The sequence below is a fragment of the Scyliorhinus torazame genome, chromosome 5 (genome assembly GCF_047496885.1).
Source record: "Scyliorhinus torazame isolate Kashiwa2021f chromosome 5, sScyTor2.1, whole genome shotgun sequence".
NCBI lineage: Eukaryota > Metazoa > Chordata > Chondrichthyes > Carcharhiniformes > Scyliorhinidae > Scyliorhinus > Scyliorhinus torazame.
In genome coordinates this window covers 83,263,350-83,291,217 of record NC_092711.1, presented here as the reverse complement: position 1 = coordinate 83,291,217, position 27,868 = coordinate 83,263,350, and the positions used below count along the sequence as shown (strand labels likewise).

Genomic DNA, 27,868 nt, shown 5'->3' with positions numbered 1-27,868 from the left:
CTGCTCGCAGAAAAATACTTTTCTCTGTACCTCGGTACACGTGACAATAAACAAATCCAATCCAATCCAATCGAAAGGATACCCTGCCTGGGCCCACACCCCTACCCTGGCCCTATAACCCCATAGCCCCACCTAACCTGTACATCCCTGGACACTAAGGGGCAATTTATCAAGGCCAATCCATCAAAGCTGTCCTTCTTTAGACTGTTGGAGGAAACCCGAGCACCGGGTGGAAACCCACGCAGACACGGGGAGAAAGTGCAAACTCCACACAGACAGTCATCAAGGCCGGAATTGAACCCGGGTCCCTGGTGCTGTGAGGCAGCAGTGCTAATCACTGTGCCACCGGAAGCATCGTTTTGGTATCAATATTACTGTTCATGAAGCTCAAGGTCGAATAATTTGCTTTGCCAACTACTCTCTTGTAGATATACAAAATCCCTCTTCGCCTCTTTCTCCTCCCGAAGAGGCCAGTTGGGTTTTTATGACAATCCAGCAGTTTTCATGGTCACTTTTTCTTCGTTCTGGCCTCACAAATGACCAGATTCGTTCAGCTCAATTTCACAACCTGTTTTTGTGGGTTCTCTCTCACTCCCTATTTTCTGTTTTCAATTAATTTCACAGGGTGTTCTAATTGGAGGCTTCAAAGTCCGGAAACTCAAACCAAACATCACATCAGGGTCTGACAGAGTCGTCAATTTATCATTGCTGAATATCATCGTACTTTGAACATGGAAGGAAAAAGCAGCGTTCACAGTGGGGAGAAACCGTACACGTGTTGTGTGTGTGGACGAGGATTTGCTCGATCATCAGGCCTTACAAGCCACAAATGCAGTCACACTGAGGAGAAACTGTGGAAATGTGGGGACTGTGGGAAAGGATTCATTTCCCCATCCAAGCTGGAAACTCATCAACACAGCCACACTGGGGAGAGACCATTCACCTGCTCCAAGTGTGGGAAGGGATTCACTCAGTCATCCGACTTGCTGAGACACCGGCAAGTTCACACTAGGGAGAGACCATTCACCTGCTCAAAGTGTGGGAAGGGATTCACTCAGTCATCCGACCTGCTGAGTCACCAGCGAATTCACACTGGGGAGAGGCCATTCACCTGTTCAGAGTGTGGGAAGGGATTTGCTATTTCATCCAACCTGCAGACGCATCAGCGAGTTCACACTGATGAGAGACAGTTTCAATGTCCAGAGTGCGGGAAGTGCTATAAAGGTTCTGGGGATCTGATGCGCCATCAACGTGTCCACAGTGACGAGAGACCGTTTAGGTGCTCTCACTGCGGGACTGGATTCAGACAATCATCTCACCTCACTGCACATCAGCGAATTCACACTGGGGAGAGACCATTCGCCTGCTCCTGGTGTGGGAAGAGATTCACTCGGTCATCGGCCCTGCTGGGACACCGGCGAGTTCACACTGGAGAGAGACCGTTCATCTGCTCCAAGTGTGGGAAGCGATTCACTCAGTCATCCGATTTGCAGAGACACCAGCCAGTTCACACTGGGGAGAGGCCATTCAGGTGCTCTCACTGCGGGACTGGGTTCAGACAATCATCTCACCTCACTGTACATCAGCGAATTCACACTGGAGAAAGGCCATTCACCTGCTCCAACTGTGGGAAGGGATTCACTGACTCATCCAACCTGCTGAGACACCAACGAGGCCACAAGTAACCACAGTGATTGAAATTTGCTGTTCCTCACATTCAGGACTGAACCACGTTCATTTGAGTCTCTTTCTGCTGATAACAAACTCCAGCCCATTTACAGGGGCTAATATTCTGGCTAAAAGTCAAATAAATTAGATTTGTGTTACATACGCAGTGTTGATACTTTTTAATATCTGACACAAGTTAGTTCCTTTTGAAGTACTCTCGCTCTCCCCTGTCTCTTCCATCCTCACCTCCAACAAGAAGTGTGAGGAGCTTGTGGAGCTTCTTTGTGACTGAGATTGAGTAAATCCGATCAGCTGCCTCTGCTGCTTCCCTCCCTTCCACGAGCCCACCGGACCAAACTCTCTCTAAATTTCATCCTTTCCCGAGCCCTGAACCCACATCTTTCTCTAGTTTCTCTCCCATCTCCCCTCATGCCCTCTCAGAGCTCATCTTGTCCATGAGACCCAGCTCCTGCTCCATCGACCCTTTTCCCACTGAGCTACTGATCAGCTTTCTGTCTCTTCAGGTACTGTCCCTCTGTCCTTCAAATCTGCCATCATCACCCCCTCCTCAATAAAACAAACCCTTGACCCTGCCATCCTTACAAATTACTGCCGTATCTTCAACCTCCCTCTCCTCTCCAAACTCTTTAAACATGTTGCCAACTCCCAAATCCTTGCCCATCTTTCCCAGAACTCCCATGTTTGAATCCTTCAATCAGGTCTCTGCCCTGTCACAGTGAAGTACAAGAGACAAACAGAATCTTACCCGGAGAGAAAGACAGACAATCCAGGAGCTTGGATCCAACACTGATATGTTCAGAAGACCAGGATAGCAGCACAGTCATTATCGAGAGACAACAATACCTGCTGGAGACAGACAGACAACTAAACAACACTAATCACAACACTAAACTACCTAGACCCATATACCCGAGAGAGGAAGGAGAATTGGAGATGGACTGGAAGAACTCAAAGACTCCAGACACATTAACCAAAAACAACCGGTAGAACCAAGGAAGTTCTACCTGTTCCCTAAAATACCCAAACACTAAACTGTACAAGGGAAATACCCCCAGACAGATCCATCGGATCAGACTGAGAGCGAAAGTCCAACAGAATCATAGAATTTACAGTGCAGAAGAAGGCTATTCGACCCATCAAGCCTGCACAGCTCTCGGAAAGAGCACCCTACTTAAGATCATGCCTCCACCCTATCCCTGTAACCCACCTAACCTTTTTTTGGGCACTGAGGGGCCATTTAGCATAGCCAATCCACCTAACCTGCACATCTTTGGATGGTGGGTAAAAACTGGAACACAACGGAGGGAACCCACGCAGACAGAGGGAGAATGTGCAAACTCCACACTGAATTGAACCCAGATCCCAAACACAAAATGCTGCCGGAAATCAGCAATTCAGTTTCAGTGTCTGTGTGAAGCTCAAACTTCATTCACACACAGCCCGCAGTCTGATTGGCTGGAGGACCAGAGTCCATCCGGTCCGCCAATCCTTCCCATTGGTCAACACATCTCAGGGATGAAATTAGGTTTTTGGAACCCGCGCCCACATGGCCAATGGGAAGAACTCAAAAGATGCAGAGTCTCAGCCAATGAGGGAGATCCAGATCAGCCCCGCCCCTCATTCACTCTGATTGGCTGGAGGATCAGCCGCTCGCGCTCTGTCCTCCAGACCCGCCCCCTGTTCCTATTGGTCTGGAGCTGCCGTCAATCACCCCCGGGCATTGTGATCCGGAGCACGCGCAGTGCGGCTGCTGGACATGGATTTCGCCACTTGTTTGTCCTGGAGAAGCGGAGTCAGCGTCAGGCGGTGGGTGGGAGGATTTGGAAACACTTTGTGGATCCGCAAACTCTTCACAATCATTGTCAGCTCCCTGGTTTGCAGCTGCGGGGCTTCTCCCACCCTCCCGGGAACAGGCCCAGGTTAACGGGCACCATCCTGCTTCTGCCACTGGAGGATGGTTCATATCAGGATGGAGGAGGGGGACAAGAAATAAGAGTTTACACTTTGCACTCAAATCAAGGAGGACTCTGATCTCTGGAAAGGGAGGAAACCCTGGCAGGTGGGCAGGGAGGGTTCACAAACACCCGCTGGAGGCCCCAAACCCCCAATAAGAACCTGCAGCCCCTGGATTTCCAGCTCCTGGGGATTGTTGGCTTCAAGGGCAGCCATCTTGGTGAAGGAACATAGAGTGGGTGGGGCTTCAGGGTCCCAATGACCAGGAGGCAAAATGATGATTGATTAATTGATTTTATTCTCACTTTGCACAGAGGGGTTTGAGAACTGAACCCAGCCAGAGGGGAGGGAGAGGGTGAGCTGTAAGGAAAAGAATTGTGAAGGTGGTGTGCAGGGTTTGCCGGGCTGACCAATTCTCATGGTGAAAATTATGGCACAGCCTGCACTGAAAGGCTGGCGTTCTGCCAGAGCTGGGACCAGTCCGCCTGGGGTAAGTGTCTGCCAGAGCTGTTGGAACACAGAAACAGTAAGGAACATGGTTCTGTGCATTGAGAAATGTCCAATTTGTATGACAGACAACATCCAGGCAGCATGCAGCCTGGGACAGTGGACACAAATACATTCCAGTAAAATATGGGACTGTTAGTCACCCTGGGATTTGCATCCAGCAAGGGAGGTGAGAGAGTGCATGGGATTAGGATTTACTGCTTTACAGGTACAAATGAAGAAAATATCTTTCATGGAAAATAGAATTATATGTTCAATATTTCTCAAGTTTTGTGAACTCCTTTTCCAGGGTAATAGATTTGGTGGATTTACAAACAGGAAGCTCGAACTGCATGGTCTGACAAAGTCACTGAGTCACCACGGCCTCAATATCATCAGAAATTGAATTCCGAAGGAGACATGTTTGTGTGTTCTGTCTGTGCGACACCATTTATAACATCTGTGACTGGAAAAGCATCAAGACACACACTGGAGTGAGTGTTCCAGTACACTGACTGTACAAAGAGCTTTAAACAGTTAAACCGCCTGTTAAAATCATCGCACGATTTGCAAAGGGAAGGAAGCGTACTCGTGCTGTGTGTGCGGACAAAGCTTCAACTGATTGTCCAAACTGGAGAGATACGAGGAAACGGGCGCCATGGAGAAACCGTGGAAATGTGAGGACTGGGGGAAAGGATTCAGTTCTTCATCCCGGCTGGAAATTCATTGACGCGTTCACACCGGGGAAAGGCCATTCATCTGTTCTGTGTGTGAGAGGAGATTCACTCAGTCCCAACACCTGCTGAGACACCAGCGAGTTCACAAGTGAGTGCAGGGACTGGAATCTGCTGTTTTGCTGCTGCCAATCACATCCAGGATTGATAGTCTGACAATATCTGGTTTGATTCTGCTGATGTTAACAATCTCTTCAACTGGCTGCAGTTTAATATTCTGGAGATGTCACTGATTTTAAAAATGCCCCTTTTTAAAAGCAGCGCCTGTGTTTTTTCTCCTATATTCAAGAACTGTCCACAGAAACACCGTGACAGTAAAAGTATGGACTTGTACTTCAATCCTAAATTGATCTTTGATGCAAATCCGTGTCTGAACGGTTCCACTGATCAACATCTCCAATCAGCAGGTTAATCTTTCCTGACAATTGTTACTGACTTCTTCAGTGTTATGTCCATTAGGAAATTAAATTGTGAAGGAAGCAAAACAAAACAGTTAAATATTTTACAGGCACTGTGAAAATGTACATAATCACTGAACAGCAACATTGTTATTGATGAAGTTTGGAAGTCACGGAGTTGAATCATTTCTGACACAGCAGCAGCAACATTTGGTAACGGTGGAACAAAGAACAAAGAAATGTACAGCACAGGAACAGGCCCTGCGGCCCTCCAAGCCTGTGCCGACCATGCTGCCCGACTAAACTACAATCTTCTACACTTCCTGGGTCCGTATCCCCTCTATTCCCATCCTATTCATGTATTTGTCAAGATGCCCCTTAAATGTCACTATCGTCCCTGCTTCCACCACTTCCTCCGGTAGCGAGTTCCAGGCATCCACTATCCTCTGTGTAAAAAAACTTGCCTCGTACATCTACTCTAAACCTTGCCCCTCTCACCTTAAACCTATGCCCCCTAGTAATTGACCCCTCTACCCCGGGGAAAAGCCTCTGACTATCCACTCTGTCTATGCCCCTCATAATTTTGTAGACGTCTACAATTACTTACAATTAAGAGGCCTGCACACAACTCCTCGAAGTAAATTCTTGCCTCTCCCATTTTTTCTCTCAAACCAAACCACTCCTACATCCTGATTTCCTGAACTTCGCTCACCCGTCTAATGTGCTAACACCATCAACAATTAACAGAGCCACTCTTCCACCTTTTCCGTGATTTCTGTCTTTCCTAAATTTCACATACACTACAATATTCAGCTCACCGCCACCTTTTGTAGGGAAATGAGGGATGGGCAATAAATGTTGGACTTGCCAGCGACACCCATGAATGCATATAAAAAAATTCAGGTCCCAATCTATGTTTCTGCAATGGCCATCAGGTCGTACTTACTTATTTCTATAGGTGCTGGCAATTCATCAGTTTTGTTTCAAATGCTACTTGTGTTTTGATACACAGCCTTTAGTTTTTTGCTTTTATTATTTTTGTCGCGTTTATCTCTGTCTCTTCCTGCCTCAATCTGTTTATCATTTCCCATATCCTTACCTTTCTCTCTGGTCTTACTCTTTGCTTTACCACATCTTCCAAAACAAATCAGAAAACACCCAACAATGGAACAGTCGGTAACAGGACATCGACAGTCTCCTCTTATCTTAGAGAAATGAAGGACTGGAACACTGTCGTTAACACAAAGCTAATTTTATTAATCTATATCCAGAATATTAAACTCCGGCCAAGTCACAGGAATGATTAACATCAACTGAAACAAACTCCAACTGTCAGAACGAACATGGTTCAGTCCTGGATGTGTTTAACTGCAGCAATAACAGAATCCAATCCCTGTAATCGCCTGTGAACTCGCTGGTGTTTCTGCAGGGTGAATGAACGAGTGAATCCCTTCCCACACACACGGCAGATGAATAATGTCTCCCTGGTGTGAATGCGCTGGTGTTTCAGCCAGAGGGAATGCTGAGTGAATCCCTTCCCACACACGGAGCAGGTGAACGGCCTCTCTCCAGTGTGACTGCGCTGGTGAATCAGCAGATCCATTTGCCTTTGAAGCTCTTCTCACAATCGGAACATTTAAAAGGTCTCGTGTCAGAGTGAACACGCTAGTGTGAGGTGAGTTGGGCAGACTGAGTGAATCCCTTCCCACATTCAGAGCAGGTGAACTATCTCACCCCAGTGTGAATGCGCTGGTGTCTCAGCCGGGTGGATGACTGGGCGAATCCCTTCCCACACACACAGCAGGTGAATGGTCTCTCCCCAGTGTGAACCCGCTGATTATCTAACAGTTTGCATAACTGAGCGAATGTCACCCCACACTCAGAACAGGCGAATGGTTTCTCCCCAGTGTGAACTCGCTGGTGCGTCAGAAGATTACATTTGTTTTTAAAGCTCTTCTCACAATCGGAGCATTTGAAAGGTCTCATGTTAGAGTGAACAAGTTGGTGTGCAGTCAGATGTGTTAGTCGAGTGAATCCCTTTCCACACTAGGAACAGGTGAATGGTCTCTCCCCGGTGTGACTGCGGTGATGAGTTTCCAGCTCAGAAGTTAGTTGTGATAGTTGTGGATAGCACATTCAGTGAGTTGGTCACACCGCAGATTAAAATTACTGAGGCAGATAGGGAAAGGGTGACCAACAGACAGAGGAAGAGTAGGAAGGCAGTGCAGGGATCCCCTGCGGTCATCTCCCTCCAAAACAGATTTACCGTTTTGGAAACTGTTGGGGGAGATGGCTCACCACGGGAAGGTGGCAGCAGCCAGGTTCATGGCACCGTGGCTGGCTCTGCTGCACAGAAGGGCGGGAAAAAGAGTGGCAGAGCTATAGTGATAGGGGATTCAATTGTAAGGGGAATAGACAGGCGTTTCTGCGGACGCAAACGAGAATCCAGGTTGGTATGTTGCCTCCCTGGTGCAAGGGTCAAGGATGTCTCGGAGCGGCTGCAGGGCATTCTGGAGGGGGAGGGTGAACAGCCAGCTGTCGTGGTGCATATAGGCACCAACGATATAGGTAAAAAACGGGATGAGGTCCTACAAGCTGAATTTAGGGAGTTAGGAGTTAAACTAAAAAGTAGGACCTCAAAGGTAGTAATCTCAGGATTGCTACCAGTGCCACGTGATAGTCAGAGTAGGAATGACAGGATAGCTAGGATGAATACGTGGCTTGAGAGATGGTGCAAGAGGGAGGGTTTCAAATTCCTGGGACATTGGGACCGATTCTGGGGGAGGTGGGACCTGTACAAATCGGACGGTCTGCATCTGGGTGGGACCGGAACCAATGTTCTCGGGGGGGGTGTTTGCTAGTGCAGTTGGGGAGGGTTTAAACTAATGTGCCAGGGGGATGGGAACCGATGTAGGAAGTCAGTGGGGACAGAAACAAAAGGCAGGAAGGGAGAGTGTGTAAAGCATGACCAGAGAAAGCAGGGCAGAGAGCAAGGAAGGTCTACATTAAACTGCATTTATTTCAATGCAAGGGGCCTGACGGGCAAAGCGGATGAACTCAGGGCATGGACGGGCACATGGGACTGGGATATTATAGCTATGACTGAAACATGGCTAAGGGAGGGGCAGGACTGGCAGCTCAATGTTCCGGGGGTACAGATGCTATAGAAAGGATAGAACAGGAGGTAAGAGAGGAGGGGGAGTGGCGTTTTTGATTAGGGAGAACATCACAGCAGTACTTAGAGGGGATATATCCGAGGGTTCGCCCACTGAGTCTGTATGGGTGGAACTGAAAAATAAGAAGGGAGAGATCACCTTGGTAGGACTGTACTACAGGCCCCCAAATAGTCACCGGGAAATTGAGGAGCAAATATGTAAGGAGATTACAGATATCTGCAAGAATAATAGGGTGGTAGTAGTAGGGGACTTTAACTTTCCCAACATTGACTGGGACAGCCATAGCATTAGGGGCTTGGATGGAGGGAAATTTGTTGAGTGTATTCAGGAGGAATTTCTCATTCAGTATGTGGATGGACCGACTAGAGAGGGGGCAAAACTTGACCTCGTCTTGGGAAATAAGGAAGGGCAAGTGACAGAAGTGCTAGTGAGGGATCACTTTGGGACAAGTGACCATAATTCCATTAGTTTTAAGATAGCTATGGAGAATGATAGGTCTGGCCCAAGAGTTAAAATTCTTAATTGGGGCAAGGCCAATTTTGATGGTATCAGACAGGAACTTGCAGAGGTAGATTGGGGGAGACTATTGGCAGACAAAGGGACGGCTGGTAAATGGGAGGCTTTTAAAAATGTGTTAACCAGGGTGCAGGGTAAGCACATTCCCTTTAGAGTGAAGGGCAAGGCTGGTAGAAGTAGGGAACCCTGGAAGACTCGAGATATTGAGACTCTGGTCAAAAAGAAGAAGGAGGCATATGACGTACATAAGCAACTGGGATCAAGTAGATCCCTTGAAGAGTATAGAGATTGTCGAAATAGAGTTAAGCGGGAAATCAGGAGGGCAAAAAGGGGACATGAAATTGCTTTGGCAAATAATGCAAGGGAGAATCCAAAGAGATTCTACAGATACATAAAGGGGAAAAGAGTAACTAGGGACAGAGTAGGGCCTCTTAAGGATCAACAAGGGCATCTATGTGCAGAGCCACAAGAGTTGGGTGAGATCCTGAATGAATATTTCTCATCGGTATTCACGGTGGAGAAAGGCATGGATGTTAGGAAACTAAGGGAAATAAATAGTGATGTCTTGAGAAGTGTGCATATTACAGAGGAGGAGGTGCTGGAAGTCTTAAAGCGCATCAAGGTAGATAAATCCCCGGGACCTGATGAAATGTATCCCAGGATGTTGTGGGAGGCTAGGGAGGAAATTGCGGGTCCCCTAACCGAGATAGTTGAATCATCGGCAGCCACAGGTGAGGTGCCTGAAGATTGGAGAGTGGCGAATGTTGTGCCCTTGTTTAAGAAGGGCAGCAGGGAAAAGCCTGGGAACTACAGACCGGTGAGCCTAACGTCTGTAGTAGGTAAGTTGCTAGAAGGTATTCTGAGAGACAGGATCTACAAGCATTTAGAGAGGCAAGGACTGATTCGGGGCAGTCAGCATGGCTTTGTGCGTGGAAAATCATATCTCACAAATTTGATTGAGTTTTTTGAGGGGGTGACCAAGAAGGTAGATGAGGGCAGTGCAGTAGACGTTGTCTACATGGACTTTAGCAAAGCCTTTGACAAGGTACCGCATGGTAGGTTGTTGCAGAAGGTTAAAGCTCACGGGATCCAGGGTGAGGTTGCCAATTGGATTCAAAATTGGCTGGACGACAGAAGGTGGTTGTAGAGGGTTGTTTTTCAAACTGGAGGCCTGTGACCAGTGGTGTGCCTCAGGGATCGGTGCTGGGTCCACTGTTATTTGTGATTTATATTAATGATTTGGATGAGAATTTAGGAGGCATGGTTAGTAAGTTTGCAGATGACACCAAGATTGGTGGCACAGTGGATAGTGAAGAAGGTTATCTAGGATTGCAACGGGATCTTGATCAATTAGGCCAGTGGGCCGACGAATGGCAGATGGAGTTTAATTTAGATAAATGTGAGGTGATGCATTTTGGCAGATCGAATCAGGCCAGGACCTACTCAGTTAATGGTATGGCGTTGGGGAGAGTTATAGAACAAAGAGATCTAGGAGTACAGGTTCATAGCTCCTTGAAGGTGGAGTCGCAGGTGGACAGGGTGGTGAAGAAGGCATTCGGCATGCTCGGTTTCATTGGTCAGAACATTGAATATAGGAGTTGGGACGTCTTGTTGAAGTTGTACAAGACATTGGTACGGCCACACTTGGAATACTGTGTGCAGTTCTGGTCACCCTATTATAGAAAGGATATTATTAAACTAGAAAGAGTGCAGAAAAGATTTACTAGGATGTTGCCGGGACTTGATGGTTTGAGTTATAAGGAGAGGCTGGATAGACTGGGACTTTTTTCCCTGGAGCGTAGGAGGCTTAGGGGTGATCTTATAGAGGTCTATAAAATAATGAGGGGCATAGATAAGGTAGATAGTCAACATCTTTTCCCAAAGGTAGGGGAGTCTAAAACTAGAGGGCATAGGTTTAAGGTGAGAGGGGAGAGATTCAGAAGGGCCCAGAGGGGCAATTTCTTCACTCAGAGGGTAGTGAGTGTCTGGAATGGGCTGCCAGAGGTAGTAGTAGAGGCGGGTACAATTGTGTCTTTCAAAAAGCATTTAGATGGTTACATGGGTAAGATGGGTATAGAGGGTTATGGGCCAAGTGCGGGCAACTGGGACTAGCTTAATGGTAAAAACTGGGCGGCATGGACTGGTTGGGCCGAAGGGCCTGTTTCCATGCTGTAAACTTCTATGATTCTATGATTCTATAAGGGTAACTGAATCCCTCCCCACATTTCCACGGTTTCTCAATGGTGTCAGCGTCCTTGTGTCTCTCCATTTTGGACGATCAGTTGAAGCTTCTTCCACACACAGAACACGTGTATCGTTTCTCCTCACAGTGAGCGTGTGCTGTTTTTCAGGCGGTGCAACTGGTTAAAGCTCTTTTCACAGTCAGTTCACTGGAACGCTCTCACTCGGGCGTGTGTGGGTCTCGGTGCTTTTCCAGTCCCACTGATGTTTGAAATCTTTTCCCACAGACAAGCATTTCTCCTTCCACATTCAAAAGCTGATGATATTCAGATCCTGATGAATTGAGTGACTGTCAGATCTTGATGTGATGATTGATTCGAGTTTCCTGTCTGTCAATCCATTCCTTGTAACCCTGTAAAATCAGTTTACATAGGTCAGAAATTCAGAACAGATAATTCTAGTTTCTGGGGAATAATTGATTCTCTCATTTCCCAAAGCTGCAAATCCCAGTCCCACACTTTCCCTTTCCGATAAACTCGCCACAATGGTTTCAAGGTCATTAACTGGCGGGAGCGGTGCGCAAGTGATTTCTGGGAGGTAAGTTTCTCCTTTAAAAACACTTGCCCAGTCCCGTTTCTGTTCTTCTTTTCTGTTTTATTTTTAATTTTTTTTAAATACAAGGCGGGAACCGGAAGTTCGACTTCTGGGAAGGCCCCCCCCCAAACCAATAAATTCTGGTTTCTGGTGGAGAGGAAACCCGAGACACTACACGTGTAGTGTCTCCCACCCACCCTCCTCCTCTAACCTAATAATAAGATCCATTGGTGTGAGGTAAGTGCCATATTATATTATTAGCATTATTATATTATAAGCATTGCGCAGGTCAAGGAGACACAGCCTGAGTGAGAGAGATACAGACAGTGAGAATTTGGTAATTTGGTGCAGTGAGGTAACCAGGAAAGGTAAGTGGTTAATCTAATTGTGCTGTTTTTCAGTAAAAAGTGCAGTGTAGATGAGTGTCTGATTGGCTGAAGCTGCCCCCACCATAAACTTAAATTAAACTAATTAATTAATTGGTGATGGCTGGTCAGATGATGTGCCTGAGCTGCTTGATGTGGGAGCTGGCAGATCCCATTGCGAGCTGCAGCGACCACATCTGCAGTAAGTGTTGGCTGCTCGAAGAGCTCTGGCTCAGAGTTGATGAGCTGGAGTCTGAGCTTCAAACACTGAGGCACATCCAGGAGGGGGGAGACTTACCTGGACACTGTGTTTCAGGAGGCAGTCACACCTGTCAGAGTAAGTAGTTTAAATCCTGCCAGTGGCCAGCGACAGCAGGGTGTGACTGCAAGTCAGGCAGGTAAAGGGAACCAGCAGGAACTCAGGAGCCTCAGCCCTTGACTCTGCCCAACAGGTATGAGGCACTTGCTCCCTGTGTGGATGGCGAACAGGGTTGCAGGAAGGATGAGTCAGCTGACCAAGGCACCATGGTTCAGCAGGCCATTCAAGGGGAGGGAGTAAATAGTCAAGTTGTAGTTGTAGGGGATTCTATTATCAGGGGGATAGATAGTATCCTTTGTGAGCAGGATAAAGAGTCCCGCATGGTATGTTGCCTGCCCGGTGCTAGGGTGCGGGACATCTCTGACCGGCTTGAAAGGATACTGGAGAGGGAGGGGGAGGATCCAGTTGTTGTGGTCCATGTCGGTACCAACAACATAGGCAAGTCTAGGAAAGAGGACCTGTTTAGAGATTATAAAGAGCTAGGATTCAAATTTAAAAAACAGGTTCTCAAGGGTCATAATCTCCGGATTACTGCCCGAGCCACGTGCAAATTGGCATAGGGAGGCAAGAATAAGGGAAGTTAACACGTGGCTGAAAGAGTGGTGTGGGAATGAGGGGTTCCTTTTCATGGGACACTGGCATCAGTTTTGGGACAGGGGGGACTTATACCGTTGGGATGGCCTCCACCTGAACCGAGCTGGGACCAGTGTTCTGGCGAAAAGAGTAAATAGGGTGGTCAATAGGACTTTAAACTAAAGATTGGGGGGAAGGGAAAGTCAGGGAACCAAGAGGTGAAGTAATCAGCGGAGAGCGTAGCTGCTTAGGAATACAAAAAAACACGAACAGACAAAACTCAAGAGTGGTTACGATTGTCCCCATCCCACAAAATATGACAGTGTAGGGAAAGGCTCAGTAAACCAAGGTCCACCACACTAAGAAAACAAAAAGGGACGGTCAATAGAGAATTAAAGGTGCTATATTTAAATGCGCGCAGTGTACGGAACAAGGTAGATGAGCTTGTGGCCCAGATTGTGACTGGCAGGTATGATGTGGTAGGCATCACAGAGACATGGTTGCAGGGGGTTCAGGACTGGCATTTAAACATTCAGGGATTCACAACCTATCAAAAAGACAGAGAGGTGGGCAGAGGGGGCGGGGTTGCCTTGTTAATTAGGAATTAAATTAAATCAATAGCACTAAACGACATAGGGTCAGATGATGTGGAGTCTGTGTGGGTAGAGTTGAGGAACCACAAAGGCAAAAAAAACATAATGGGAGTTATGTACAGGCCTCCTAACAGTGGTCAGGACCGGGGGCACAAAATGCACCACGAAATAGAAAGTGCATGTCAGAAAGGCAAGGTCACACTGATCATGGGGGACTTCAATATGCAGGGGGACTGGGTAAATAATGCTGCCAGTGCACCCAAGGAAAGGGAATTCGTTGAATGTTTACAGGAGGGCTTTTTTGGAACAGCTTGTGATGGAGCCCACGAGGGAACAGGCCATTCTGGACTTAGTGTTATGTAATGAGCCAGACTTGATTAAACATCTTAAAGTAAGGGAGCACTTAGGAGGCAGTGATCATAATATGGTCGAATTCAATCTCCAATTTGAAAGAAAGAAGGTAGAATCAGATGTAAAGGTGTTACAGTTAAATAAAGGTAACTACAGGGGCATGAGGGAGGAACTGACGCCAATCAACTGGGAGCAGAGCAGCAATGGCAGGAGTTTCTGGTAGTAATTGAGGACACAGTACAGCGGTTCATCCCAAAGAAAAGAAAGGTTATCAGAGGGGGGATTAGGCAGCCATGGCTGACAAAGGAAGTTAGGGAATGCATCAAAGCAAAAGAGAAAACCTATAATGTGGCAAAGAGTAGTGGGAAGTCAGAAGATTGGGAAGACTACAAAAACAAAAACAGAGGATAACAAAGAGAGAAATAAGGAAAGAGAGGATCAAATTTGAAGGTAGGCTAGCCAGTAACATTAGGAATGATAGTAAAAGTTTCTTTAAATACATTAAAAACAAACGGGAGGCAAAAGTTGACATTGCCGCTCCAAAATGACGCTGGTAATTTTGTGATGGGAGACAAGGAAATAGCTGAGGAACTGAATAAGTACTTTGCGTCAGTCTTCACAGTAGAAGACATGAGTAATATCCCAACAATTCTGGAGAGTCAGGGGCAGAGTTCAATATGGTAGCCATCACAAAGGAGAAAGTGCTAGAGAAACTAAGAGGTCTAAAAATTGATAAATCCCCGGGCCCAGATGGGCTACATCCTAGAGTTCTAAAGGAGATAGCTGAAGAAATAGTGGAGGCGTTAGTTGTGATCTTTCAAAAGTCACTGGAGTCAGGGAAAGTCCCAGAGGATTGGAAAATCGCTGTTGTAACCCCCCTGTTCAAGAAGGGAACAAGGAAAAAGATGGAAAATTATAGGCCAATTAGCCTAACCTCGGTTGTTGGCAAGATTCTAGAATCCATTGTTAAGAATGAGATTTCTAAATTCTTGGAAGTGCAGGGTCGGATTAAGACAAGTCAGCATGGATTTAGTAAGGGGAGGTCGTGCCTGACAAACCTGTTAGAGTTCTTTGAAGAGATAACAAATAGGTTAGACCAAGGAGAGCCAATGGATGTTATCTATCTTGATGTCCAAAAGGCCTTTGATAAGGTGCCTCAGGGGAGACTGCTGAGTAAAATAAGGGCCCATGGTATTCGAGGCAAGGTACTAACATGGATTGCCGATTGGCTGTCAGGCAGAAGGCAGAGAGTTGGGATAAAAGGTTCTTTTTCGGAATGGCAACAGGTGACGAGTGGTGACCTGCAGGGTTCAGTGTTGGGGCCACAGCTGTTCTCTTTATATACTAACGATCTAGATGACGGGACTGGGGGCATTCTGGCTAAGTTTGCCGATGATACAAAGATAGGTGGAGGGGCAGGTAGTATGGAGGAGGTGGGGAGGCTGCAGAAAGATTTAGACAGTTTAGGAGAGTGGTCCAAGAAATGGCTGATGAAATTCAACGTGGGCAAGTGCGAGGTCTTGCACTTTGGAAAAAAGAATAGAGGCGTGGACTATTTTCTAAACGGTGACAAAATTCATACTGCTGAAGTGCAAAGGGACTTGGGAGTCCTAGTCCAGGATTCTCTAAAGGTAAACTTGCAGGTTGAGTCCGTAATTAAGAAAGCAAATGCAATGTTGTCATTCATCTCAAGAGGCTTTGAATATAAAAGCAGGGATGTACTTCTGAAGCTTTATAAAGCATTAATTAGGCCCCAATTAGAATACTGTGAGCAATTTTGGGCCCCACACCTCAGGAAGGACATACTGGCACTGGAGCGGGTCCAGCGGAGATTCACACGGATGATCCCAGGAATGGTAGGCCTAACATACAATGAACGTCTGAGGATCCTGGGATTATATTCATTGGAGTTTAGGAGGTTGAGGGGAGATCTAATAGAAACTTACAAGATAATGAATGGCTTAGATAGGGTGGATGTAGGGAAGTTGTTTCCATTAGCAGGGGAGACTAGGACCCGGGGGCACAGCCTTAGAATAAAAGGGAGTCACTTTAGAACAGAGATGAGGAGAAATTTCTTCAGCCAGAGAGTGGTGGGTCTGTGGAATTCATTGCCACAGAGGGCGGTGGAGGCCGGGACGTTGAGTGTCTTTAAGACAGAAGTTGATAAATTCTTGATTTCTCAAGGAATTAAGGGCTATGGAGAGAGAGCGGGTAAATGGAGTTGAAATCAGCCATGATTGAATGGTGGAGTGGACTCGATGGGCCGAATGGCCTTACTTCCACTCCTATGTCTTATGGTCTTATAATAACTTTAGTTTCATTGTGAACAGGGTGACAGTTACAGTGTGCCATTCTTTAAAAGCTCCTTCACCTTTAAACAGGTAACGGTGAGTGAGAGAAAACTGATGCACAGTGACCCAAAAACAAGACACTGTAGACATTCCCTGTCTGCTCAGTTCTTTTTTGAAGTTCATTAATAATCTTATTGCCACAAGTAGGCTCACATTAACACTGCAATGAAGTTACTGTGAAAAGCCTCTAGTCGCTACATTCCAGCGCCTGTTCGGGTACACAGAGAGAGAATTCAGAATGACCAATTCACCTAACATCACTTCTTTCGGGACTTGTGGAAGAAAACCGGAGCACCCGAAGGAAACCGTCGCGGACACGGAGGATGTGCGGACTCCACACAGACAGTGACCCAAGCGGGAATCAAACCTCAGTTTCCTCCTTTAAGACTCTCTTAAAACTCACATATTTAATCAGGTTTTTGGTCATCTCTTCTAATATCTCCTTTTGTGTCTGGGTGTCTCACTTTGTTTTATAATGTTCCTGTGAGGTTGACTGGGATGGTTTATGATGTTAAAGGTGTTATATAAATAGAAGTTGTTGTTGTTGACTGTGACCCTGACCTCCTGTTTTACATCCCATTGGTTTCACAACAAACTCTATCTCTGATGTTTTGCCCCCTGCGGGTTTGCAGCCTCTATAAAGACGGCGGCCGTTAACTCAGGCCTGTCACCGGGAGCAGGCCGCAGCTGTCCCCCCGCTCGATGCAAACCCGGGCCCGGAAACTTGTTATTGGGGTTTGAAGCCTCCACTGGGTTTAGTGAAACCTCCCGGCCGCGTCCAGCTTCGGTCCTGCGCCTGCTTCAGCTCACAATGACTGGGGAGTGATTGACGGCAACTCTGGACCAATAGGAAGAAATGGGCGGAGCTGGAGGACCGAGCGGAGCTGGAGGACCGAGCGGAGCAGCTGCGCCTCCAACCAATCGGAGTGAATGAGGGGCGGGATTGAGACCCAATCACCATCGTGAATTGGAGCATGCGCAGTGCCGATGATGGATCAGGATTTTGGCAGTCGGGTGGAAATCCTCGGCCGGTCAAATTCAGCCCGGTGAGTCATGAGGGATGGATGGAGCCGGTGGATGGGTTGGGAGGCTTCATAAACACTCCGTGTAGGCCCCAAGCTCGGATTACGAAGCTGGGATACGGGAGTTGAATCGGCAAAAGCTGCTCGGGCTTTTCCCCGTGACAGGCCCGGATGACGAAGTGTGCGGCGGGGCGCATGCGTAGGGAGCGAGAGCACGGCTTTGCTCCGCCTCCCATTCATTCGGAATTCTTGGAGGACCAGCCGCTCCTCCAGACGGTCCTCCAGACCTGCCCCCTCTTCCTATTGGTCTGAACCTGCCGCCAATCAGCCCTCGGGCATTGTGAGCTGGAGCAAACCCTTCACGATCATTATGTGGAGATGCCGGCGTTGGACTGGGGTGAGCACAGAGTCTTACACCAGGTTAAAGTCCAATAGGTTTGTTTCAAATACTAGCTTTCGGAGCACTGCTTCCTCAGGTGAATGAAGAGGTAGGTTCCAGAAATATATATTTAGGCAAAGTCAAAGATGCAAGACAATGCTTTGAATGCGAGCATTTGCAGGTAATTAAGTCTTTACAGATCTAGAGAGAGGGGGCATCCAGGTTAAAGAGGTGTGAATTGTCTCAAGCCAGGTCAGTTGGTCGGATTTCGCAAACCCAGTCCAGATGGTGGGGGTGAATGTAATGCAACATGAATCCAATGTCCCTGTTGAGGCTGTACTCGTGTGCAGGACTTGGCTATAAGTGTCTGCTCGGCGATTCTGCGTTGTCGCGCATCCTGAAGGCTGCCTTGGAGAACGCTTACCCGGAAATCAGAGGCTGAATGCCCTTGACTGCTGAAGTGTTCCCCGACTGAAAGGGATCATTCCTGCCGGGGTAGGAAACCCTGGCAGGTGTGCGGGGAGGATTCACAAACCCCCAATAAGCTCCCGAAGCCTGGTACATTGGCTAGACCATGCAGACGCTGCGACAGCAGATGAACGGACGTCACGCGACAATGAATTGGGTACACACAATTTATTTTTAAAAAAGGAAACTTTAAATGAATTCAAATTTTACCTTCTGTCTTGGTGAGATTCACACCTGGGTGTCTGGAAGATCATTGGGACAGTACAAAATATTTCAGTGACTCTGGAACATGATTTGGACAGTAAAAATATAAATTTTGGATCATTAGGACAGTAAAAAATATTTTTGAACATTTCTCTTCAGCGGATATAAAAATATTGAAAATGGGATAAAGGTTGTTCGGCTGACAGTCAATCACTACTTTTTAAAAATAAATTTAAAATTCCCAATTCATTTTTTTCAAATTAAAGGGCAATTTAGCATAGCCAATCCACCTAACTGCACATCTTTGGGTTGTGGGGGTGAAACCCATGCAAACACTGGGAGAATGTGCAAACACCACACAGACAGTGACCCAGAGCCGGGATCGAACCGTGAGACAGCAGTGCTAACCACTGCACCACCATGCTGCCCTAGTCAAACACTGTCCTGTGAGGTAAGGAGTCCTTTTCCTTCTCAATTGGCCGAGGAAGGCAGTGTGTCACAAGGATGGATGTGTTGACCGATTAATGGCTGGAGGATGGGGGCAGGTCATGTGATCAAACCTCCAGAAATACATTTAATCAAAGTTGGCGAGGAGAGAATGTTGTGAATTTCTATCCTAAACTGACAGTGAGGTTTCTGTAAATTTACAGGATACTGGAAGTGGGGGTTTAACAGACGGGAAACGCAAACCAAACAATCTGACAGAATCACTTGATACATTAGAAACTGAATTGCAGCAGTATTTGGGAGTGGAAGGTAAAAGGTTTGTCTGTTCTGTCTGTGAGGGACGATTTCAGGTCTCAGTGTGACTGGAAAAGCCCCGAGATTCACAAACCCTGGTTAGACCAAATCTGGAGAACTGTGTTCAGTTCTGGGCAACAAACCTGAGGAAGGATAGAATGGCCTCGGAGGGAGTGTAGCACAGATTTACCTGAGTGATATCTGAACACCCCCCCCCCCCCCCCCCCCCCCCGGGTAAATTACAAGGCGAGATTAGACAGAAATGTCAGTCAGCTGGCAGCATGGTGGCGCAGTGAGTAGCACTGCTGCCTCACAGCGCCCAGGTCCCAAGTTCGATCCCGGCTGTGGGTCACTGTCCATGTGGAGTTTGCACATTCTCCCCATGTTTGCGTGGGTTTCGCCCCCACAACCCAAAGATGTGCAAGCAAGGTGGATTGACCATGCTAAATTACCCCTTAATTGGAAAAAATGAATTGGATACTTTAAAGTTATTTTTTAAAAAGGGCAGAGAAGGGCATTCGGTCCATTGAGTCCATGCTGGCTCTCCAATCGGCACGGTGGTTAGCACTGTTGCTTCCCAGCGGCAGGGACCCGGGTTCGATTCCCGGCTTGGGCTACTGTCTGTGCGGTGTGTGCACATTCTCCCCGTGTCTGCGTGGGTTTCCTCCGGGTGCTGCGGTTTCCTCCCACAAGTCCCAAAAGACGTGCTTGTTAGGTGAATTGGACATTCTGAATTCTCGCTCAGTGCACCTGAACAGGAGCCGGAGTGTGGCGACTTGGGGCTTTTCACAGTAACTTCATTGCAGTGTTAATGTAAGCCTACTTGTGACACTAATAAATATTATTATTATCTGGAGCAATCCATTCAGTCTCATTCTCCTGCTCTGTCTCTGTATCCTCACAGCTTTATTTCTCTCAGGTTTCTCCCCAATTAAAAAAAAATAATAATAATTGTGTCTATTTCCAAACTCCATCATAGGCAGCAAGTTTAAGGTCATTGCCACTGGTTGTGTAAAAACATTCTTCCTCATACCTCCTGGACCATTTACATGCATAGATACGGAGCAACATAGAAAATAGGAGCAGGAGGAGACCATTTGGCTCTTCGAGCCTGCTCCACCATTCATTACGATCAGAGCTGATTAGGCTCAATAGCCTAATCCTGCTTTCCCCCCATATCCTTTGGTCCCCTTCACCCTAAGTGCTGTATCTAACTACTTCTTGAAAACATGCAATGTTTTGTCCTTAATTAGTTCCTGTGGCGACGAATTCCATAGGCTCACCACTCTCTGGGGGAAGACATTTCTCCTCATCCCGTACCAGCCTCCCCGAACAGGTGCCGGAATGTGGCGACTAGGAGCTTTTCACAGTAACTTCATTTGAAGCCTACTTGTGACGATAAGCGATTTTCATTTCATGTTCATTTCATTTCACCTCTGTCCTAAATGGTCTACCCCGTATCCTCAGACTGTGACCCTATTTCTGGACACTCTCGCTATTGGGAACCTCCTTCCTGAATCTACCCTGTCTCGCCCTGTTTTTTTCAACATAAATTGAGTGCCCAATTCTTTTTTTGCAATGAAGGGGCAATTTTAGCATGGTCAATTAACCTACCCTGCACATCTTTGCATTTATAGTGGTGAGAACCACGCAAACACAGGGAGAATGTGCACACTCCACACAGACAGTAACCCGGGGTAGGGATGAAACACGGGTCCTCGGCGACATGAGGCAGCAGTGCTAACCACTGCGCCGCCCACTTTTTATAGGTTTCTATGAGATCCCCCCTCATTGAACTCCAGTGAATACACTCCTAACTGATTCAACCTAACCTGCACATCTTTGAACTGTGGGAGGAAACCAGAGGAAAACAACACAGACACGGGGAGAAAGTGCAAACTCCACACAGTCAGAGTGGAAATTGAACCCGGGTCCCTGGTGCTGTGAGGCAGCAGTGCTAACCACTGTGCCACCCCCTGTCTTGCAACCCTCAAGAGAAAAAAAAAATCCTTATCCCCATCTGAAATGGGTGACCCCTCACTTTGCAACAGTGACCCCCTTGTTCCAGATTCTCCCACAAGAGGAAACATCCTCTCCACATCCACCCTGTCAAGACCCCTCAGGATCTTATGTAGTTCAATCCAAGTTTTACCCAAAACTTTAAATCTGTGTCCCGACTGCTTGTACGATCAGTGAATGGAAACAGAGTTTCTTTGTCCACCCGATGGAAATCTGGCATAATCTTGTGTACCTGAATCAAATCTCCCCTCAACCTCCTTTGCTGGAACCATTCTGGTAAATCTCTGCACCTTCTCCAAGAACCTTCATATTCTTCCTGAAGAGTGGTGACCAGAGCTTTACAACGATTCAGAGAATAGAATTGGAACCAAAGAATTCCTACAGTGAAAAAGGGGGCCATTCGGCCCATCAAGTCTGCACTGATTCTCTGAAACTGCACCCTGCCGAAGCCCACACTCCTACCCTCTCCCTGTAACCCCATAGCCCCACCTAACCTGCAGATCCCTGGACACTTAAGGGGCAATTTATCAAGGCGAATCCATCTAACCTGCTCTTCTTTGGACTGTTGGAGGAAACCTGAGCACTGGGTGGAAACCCACGCAGACACGGGGAGAAAGTGCAAACTCCACATAGTCACCAAGGTCGGAATTGCTGTGAGGCAGCAGTGCTAACCACCATGCCACCAGAAGCATAGTTTTGGTATCAATATTTCTGTTTATGAAGCTCAAGATCGAATTTGCTTTGCCAACTACTCACTTAATATGTGTTGTAGATATACAAAATCCCTCTTCTTACTCTCTCCTCCCAAAGGGGCCAGTTGGGTTTTTGTGACAATCCAGCAGTTTTCACGGTCACTTTTTCCCAGTGCCGGCCCCACAAATGACCAGATTCATTCAGCTCAATTTCACAAGCTGCCTTTGTGTGTTTTTACGGGTTCTCTCTCACTCCCTATTTTTTGTTTTAAATCAGTTTCACAGGATGTTCAAAGGGGATGTTTCAAAGTGCGGAAACGCAAACCAAGCATCGCATCAGGATCTGACAGAGTCCTCAATTGATCATATCCTGAATATCAGCGATCATGGAAGGAAAAAGCATCGTCCACAGTGGGGAGAAACCGTACACGTGTTGTGTGTGTGGACGAGGATTCAGTAGATCATCAGGCCTCACGAGACACAAATGCAGTCACACTGAGGAGAAACCGTGGAAATGTGCGGACTGTTGGAAAGGATTCACTTCCCCATCCAAGCTGGAAATTCATCGACGCAGTCACAGTGGGGAGAGACCATTCACCTGCTCCAAGTGTGGGAAGGGATTCACTCAGTCGTCCAACCTGCAGAATCACCAGCGAATTCACACTGATGAGAGTTCATTCACCTACTCAAAGTGTGGGAAAGGATTTGTTATTTCAGCCAACCTGCTGAGACACCAGCGAGTTCACACTGGGGAGAGACCATTTCAATGTCCAGACTGCGGGAAGTGCTATAAAAGTTCTGGTGATCTGATGAGCCATCAACGTGTTCACACTGACGTGAGACCGTTCAGGTGCTCTCGCTGCAGGACTGGGTTCAGACACTCATCTCACCTCACTGTACATCAGCGAATTCACATCGGAGTGAGGCCATTCACCTGCTCCGAATGTGGGAAGAGATTCAGTGATTCGTCCAACCCGCTGAAGCACCAGCGAATTCACACTCTGGAGAGGCCATTCGCCTGCTCCCACTGTGGGAAGGGATTCACCACTTCATCCCACCTACTGAAACACCAACGAGGCCACAAGTAATCACAGCGATTGGATTTTGCAGTTACTCACGTTCAGGACTGAACCATGTTCATTTGGGTCTCTTTCTGCTGATAACAATTCCAGTCCATTTACAGGGGCTAATATTCTGGCTAAAAGTCAAATAAATTAGATTTGTGTTAAATACACAGCATCTTGAAACTTTTTAATATCTGACACAAGTTAGTTCCTTTTGAAGTACTCTCGCTCTCCCCTGTCTCTTCCATCCTCACCTCCAACAAGAAGTGTGAGGAGCTTGTGGAGCTTCTTTGTGACTGAGATTGAGTAAATCCGATCAGCTGCCTCTGCTGCTTCCCTCCCTTCCACGAGCCCACCGGACCAAACTGTCTCTAAATTTCATCCTTTCCCGAGCCCTGAACCCACATCTTTCTCTAGTTTCTCTCCCATCTCCTCTCATGCCCCCTCAGAGCTCATCTTGTCCATGAGACCCAGCTCCTGCTCCATCGACCCTATTCCCACTGAGCTACTGATCAGCCAACTACCCTGTGTCCACGGATATTGTCAACATTTCTCTCTCTTCAGGTACTGTCCCTCTGTCCTTCAAATCTGCCATCATCACCCCCTCCTCAATAAAACAAACCCTTAACCCTGCCATCCTGACAAATTACTGCCCCATCTTCAACCTCCCTCTCCTCCTCAAACTCTTTGAACATGTTGTCACCTCCCAAATCCTTGACTAGCTTTCCCAGAACTCCCATGTTTGAATCCCTTCAATCGGGTCTCTGCCCTGTCACAGTGAAATACAAGAGACAAACAGAATCTTACCCGGAGAGAAAGACAGACAATCCGGGAGCTTGGATCCAACACGGATATGTTCATAAGACCAGAAGACAAGGGTAGCAGCACAGTCATTATCGAGAGACAACAATACCTGCTGGAGACAGACAGACAACCAAACAACACAAAGCTACCTAGACCAATATACCCGAGACAGGAAGGAGAATTGGAGACAGACTGGAAGAACGCAGACTCCAGACACATTAACCAAAACAGGGGGAATATCCGAGGGGACAACGGGCAGAACCAAGGAAGTTCTACATGTTCCCTAAAATACACAAACACCCAAACACATGGACAGGAGCAGGGAAATACCCCCAGACAGACCCATCAGACTGAGCGAAAATCCTACAAAGTAGCTGAAACATCAACACGCTGTTCCGAATAGTTGATGGTACAGTGGTTCAATAAATATAATTATACACATATTTAATCCACTAATGTAGAGTGAAAACAGTAAATGCTAGATTAACCCAGCGGGTCTGACTGCATCATAGAATCCCTACAGTGCAGAAGGAGGCCATTCAGCCCATCGGGTTTGCACTTGCCCCACAAAAGAGCACCGCACCCAGGTGCAGTTCCCTTCCCCTCTCCCCGTAACCCCACCTCATCCTTGGACACTAAGGGGCAATTTAGCATAGTCAATCCACCAAACCTGCACATGGGAGAAAACTGGAGCGCCCGGAGGGACCCCACGCGGACACGGGGAGAATGTACAAACTCCACACAGTCATCCCGGGCCGGAATTGAACACTGGTCGCTGGCTCTGTGAGGCAGCAGTGGTACCGACTGTGCCATATCTATGGTGAGATAAACAGAGTTAACGTTTGTTGTTCCTTCTTGTAACAGTTCTATGGAAGGGTCAATGGACCCTTTTTTTAAAGTCCGCTGAAGTGGAAAGAATGTGTTTTACTCCGAGGTTTGACTCAGGAAGACATTTCAATTGTAAGCTCAGTCGTAATTCACACACAGCCCGCAGTCTGATTGGCTGGAGGACCGAGACCATCCGGTCCTCCAAATCTTTCCATTGGTCAACACCTCTCAGGCAAGAAATGAGATTGTGGAACCCGCTGCCACATAACAGGCGCCGGAATGTGGCGACTAGGGGCTTTTCACAGTAACTTCATTGAAGCCTACTTGTGACAATAAGCAATTTTTATTTTCATTTCATTTCACATGGCCAATGGGAAGAACTCAGAATGATGCAGATTCTCAGCCAATGAGGGAGATCCGGGCTCAGCCCCCCCCCGATTCACTGTGATTGGTTGGAGGACCAGCCGCTCCCACATGGCCCGCCAGTTCCGAGCCTTCGCCTTATTGGTCCGGAGCTGCCGTCAATCACTCCCCGGGCATTGTGAGCTGGAGCAAACCCTTCACAATCATTATGTGGAGATGCCACCGTTGGACTGGGGTGAGCGCAGTAAGAAGTCTTACACCAGGTTAAAGTCCAAAACGCAATGCGGGAACAGGCCCAAGTTAACGGGCACCATTCTGCTTCAGACACTGGAGGATGGTTCACATCGGTAGATGGGCACAATAAATAAGAGCTTACACTTTGCACTCAAATCATTAAGGACCCTGATCTCTGGCAAGGAAGGAAACCCTGGCAGGTGGGTGGGGAGTATTCACAAACACCCGCTGGAGGCCCCAAACCCCCAATCAGACCCATTGATTTTATTGTCAGTCTGCAGACAGGAGCTGGAGACCTGAACCCAGGCAGAGGAGAGGGAGGGAGAAACTGGGAGTGGAGGAAAAAAATGGTGCAGATGGTGAGATGGGTTTGGATTTCAGCCCAGGGAGGAGGGAGAGTGTGTAGGACGGGGATTGACAGCTTTGAGGGAACAAGAGAGGAAAAAATGTTCCAGAGAAACTAGAAATGTCTGTTCAGATATTCTACCCTGGACTGACAGTGATGGCTTTTGTAAACTCTTTTTACAGGATATTGGAAGTGGAGGATTAGCCAACAGAAAACTCAAACCAAACATCACATCGAGCTCCCACAGAGTCACTCAATTCATTACAACCTAAACATCAAAATTTGAACGTGGAAGGTGAAATGTTTGTCTGTTCTGTCTTTGGGAAAAGATTTCAAGCATCAGTGACTGGAAAAGCGGCGAGACGCACATAACACCCGGGTGTGAGTGTTCCTGTGAAATGACTGTGGAAAGAGCTTTAACCAGTTACGCAGTCTGAAAAAACATCACCATTCACAGTGGGGAGAAACCGTACACGTGTTCTGTGTGTCTTCGAAGCTTCAACTGATCTCCAACCTGGAGAGACACACGGACACGAGTACCATGGAGAAACCATGGAAATGTGAAGATTGTAGTAAAGGATTCAATTATCCATCCTTGCTGGAAAACCACCGACGCATTCACACTGGAGAGAAACCATTTACTTGCTCTGTGTGTGGAAAGGGATTTACTCAGTTATCCTGCTTCCAGTCACACCAACAAACCCACACAGAAGAGAAACCGTTCAGCTGCACCTCCTGTGGAAAGAGGTTCAGGTCTTCATCCAACCTCACTGCACACCAGCGAGTTCACACTGGGGAGAGACCATTCAGCTGCTCTGTATGTGGGAAGGGATTCACTCGGTCCTCCCATCTGCTGGAACACCAGCAAACACACAGCGAGGAGAGGCCGTTCAGCTGCACCACTAGTGGAAAGAGGTTCAGGTCTTCACCCAATCTCATTGCACATCAACGGGTTCACTCTGGGAAGAAACCATTCACCTGCTCTGTTTGTGGTAAGGAACACACTCACCCATCGAACCTGCTGATACACCAGCGAACTCACACAGGGGAGAGGCCATTCACCTGTTCCGACTGTGGGAAGGGATTCACCAAGTCCTTTAACCTAGTGATCCACCAACGCACTCACACTGGGGAAAGGCCGTTCACCTGCTCAGTGTGTGGGAAGGGATTCACTCAGCCATCTAACCTGCTGACACACCAGCCAATTCATAAGTAACTGCAGGGGTTGGATTCATTAGTTTCGCTGCTGTTAATCACATCCAGGATTGTTAGTCTGATAATATTTGGTTTGCTCCTGCTGATGTTGACAGATCCTATAAATGGCAGGCATTTAAATACCTTCAGACATGTCACTGATCTTTGGGGCTGTGGTGTCCTTTTTTGAAAGCACCGTCTGTGATGTTTCCCTTTGATTCAAGAACGCCTCCACCTGGAAGTTCACCTCCAAGTCACTCACCATCTCTACTTGGAATTATATCGACATTCCTTCACTGCAGCTGGATCAAAACCTTGGAATTCCCTTCCTAACATGGTTGGACTGCAGCGGCTCAGGAAGGCTGCTCACCTCCATCTTTTCAAGGGCAATTAGGGATGGACAATAACTGCTGACCGAGCCAGCGACACCCACATCCCATGAAGGATTTTTTAAAAAGTCTCAACAAGAACTCATTCACAAAATTATGAACTTACAGTTCAATCCTAAATTGATCTTTCATTTAGTCTCTTGTCAACTCTACATGGCCGCCCATTGCCATCTGTACAGGCAGCCTGGTCACAGAACTCTAATCACTTCACTCCGCTGTGTTGGTAGTTTTCAAATCAATGGTTTTAACGTAACCCAACTATTTTCAGGTTAATTCACTTTAGAGTCATTGTCATGAAAGGATAAAATGCCATTTTGTACACGAGCAGATGTCGGGCCAAATATAAATCAGCAGTCCATTAAGTTAACCAATTATTGTTGACACTTTGGCTAATTAGAGATTAGAAAAGTTGAGCTGAGGGGATAAAACTAATGTTTTGATGAACCATTTTGTTAACATGTTACCACGTTTTGGGATTATTACTTCATGTCTTTCGTCTGCTCAACTGAGGAAAGTTGTAAGAAGTCTGTTTAATTGTTAAAGATAAACTTCTCTGTCAATTACTGTCCATTAAACTTTCTTTTTTAATCTTTCTGACTTGTTACGTTTTTTGAAAATTTAGAGCACCCAATTATTTTTTTCCAATTAAGGGGCAATTTACCGTGGCCAATTCACCTACCCTGCACAGATTTTTGGATTGTGGGGGTGAGACCCACGCAGACACGGGGAGAATGTGCAAACTCCAGATGGACAATGACCCGGGGCCGGGATCGAACCTGGGTCCTCGGCGCCATGAGGCAGCAGTGCTGGCCGCTGTACAACTATGCCGCCCCCAACGTGTT

The 27,868-nt window shown here is 47.1% G+C and overlaps 1 protein-coding gene and 1 long non-coding RNA gene across 17 annotated transcripts in view; one reads left to right on the top strand and one right to left on the bottom strand.

The window, feature by feature from the left end:
- The window catches only part of LOC140418685 (uncharacterized), a 207,869-nt gene extending 180,250 nt beyond the window's left edge, over positions 1-27,619 (top strand). For 9 of the 16 annotated variants that reach the window (XM_072502251.1, XM_072502245.1, XM_072502247.1 and 6 more), the window contains one exon: positions 625-1,828. In XM_072502251.1, coding sequence (XP_072358352.1) covers positions 732-1,685 — 954 coding nt within the window. In that variant the 5' untranslated portion in view covers positions 625-731 and the 3' untranslated portion in view covers positions 1,686-1,828. Of the gene's footprint in view, positions 1-624; positions 1,829-17,163; positions 17,326-19,002; positions 19,116-22,081; positions 24,493-25,625 lie in introns of those variants that run through there. The other 7 variants (XR_011945234.1, XR_011945231.1, XR_011945232.1 and 4 more) reach the window with 5 other exon arrangements.
- LOC140418694 (uncharacterized) lies at positions 1,716-17,238 on the bottom strand. Its single transcript, XR_011945242.1, has 3 exons — positions 16,683-17,238; positions 2,435-2,535; positions 1,716-1,796 (listed from the first exon to the last, which is right to left on the bottom strand). It is a non-coding gene; the product is annotated as an uncharacterized lncRNA (long non-coding RNA).
- Positions 27,620-27,868: the final 249 nt, after the last annotated feature.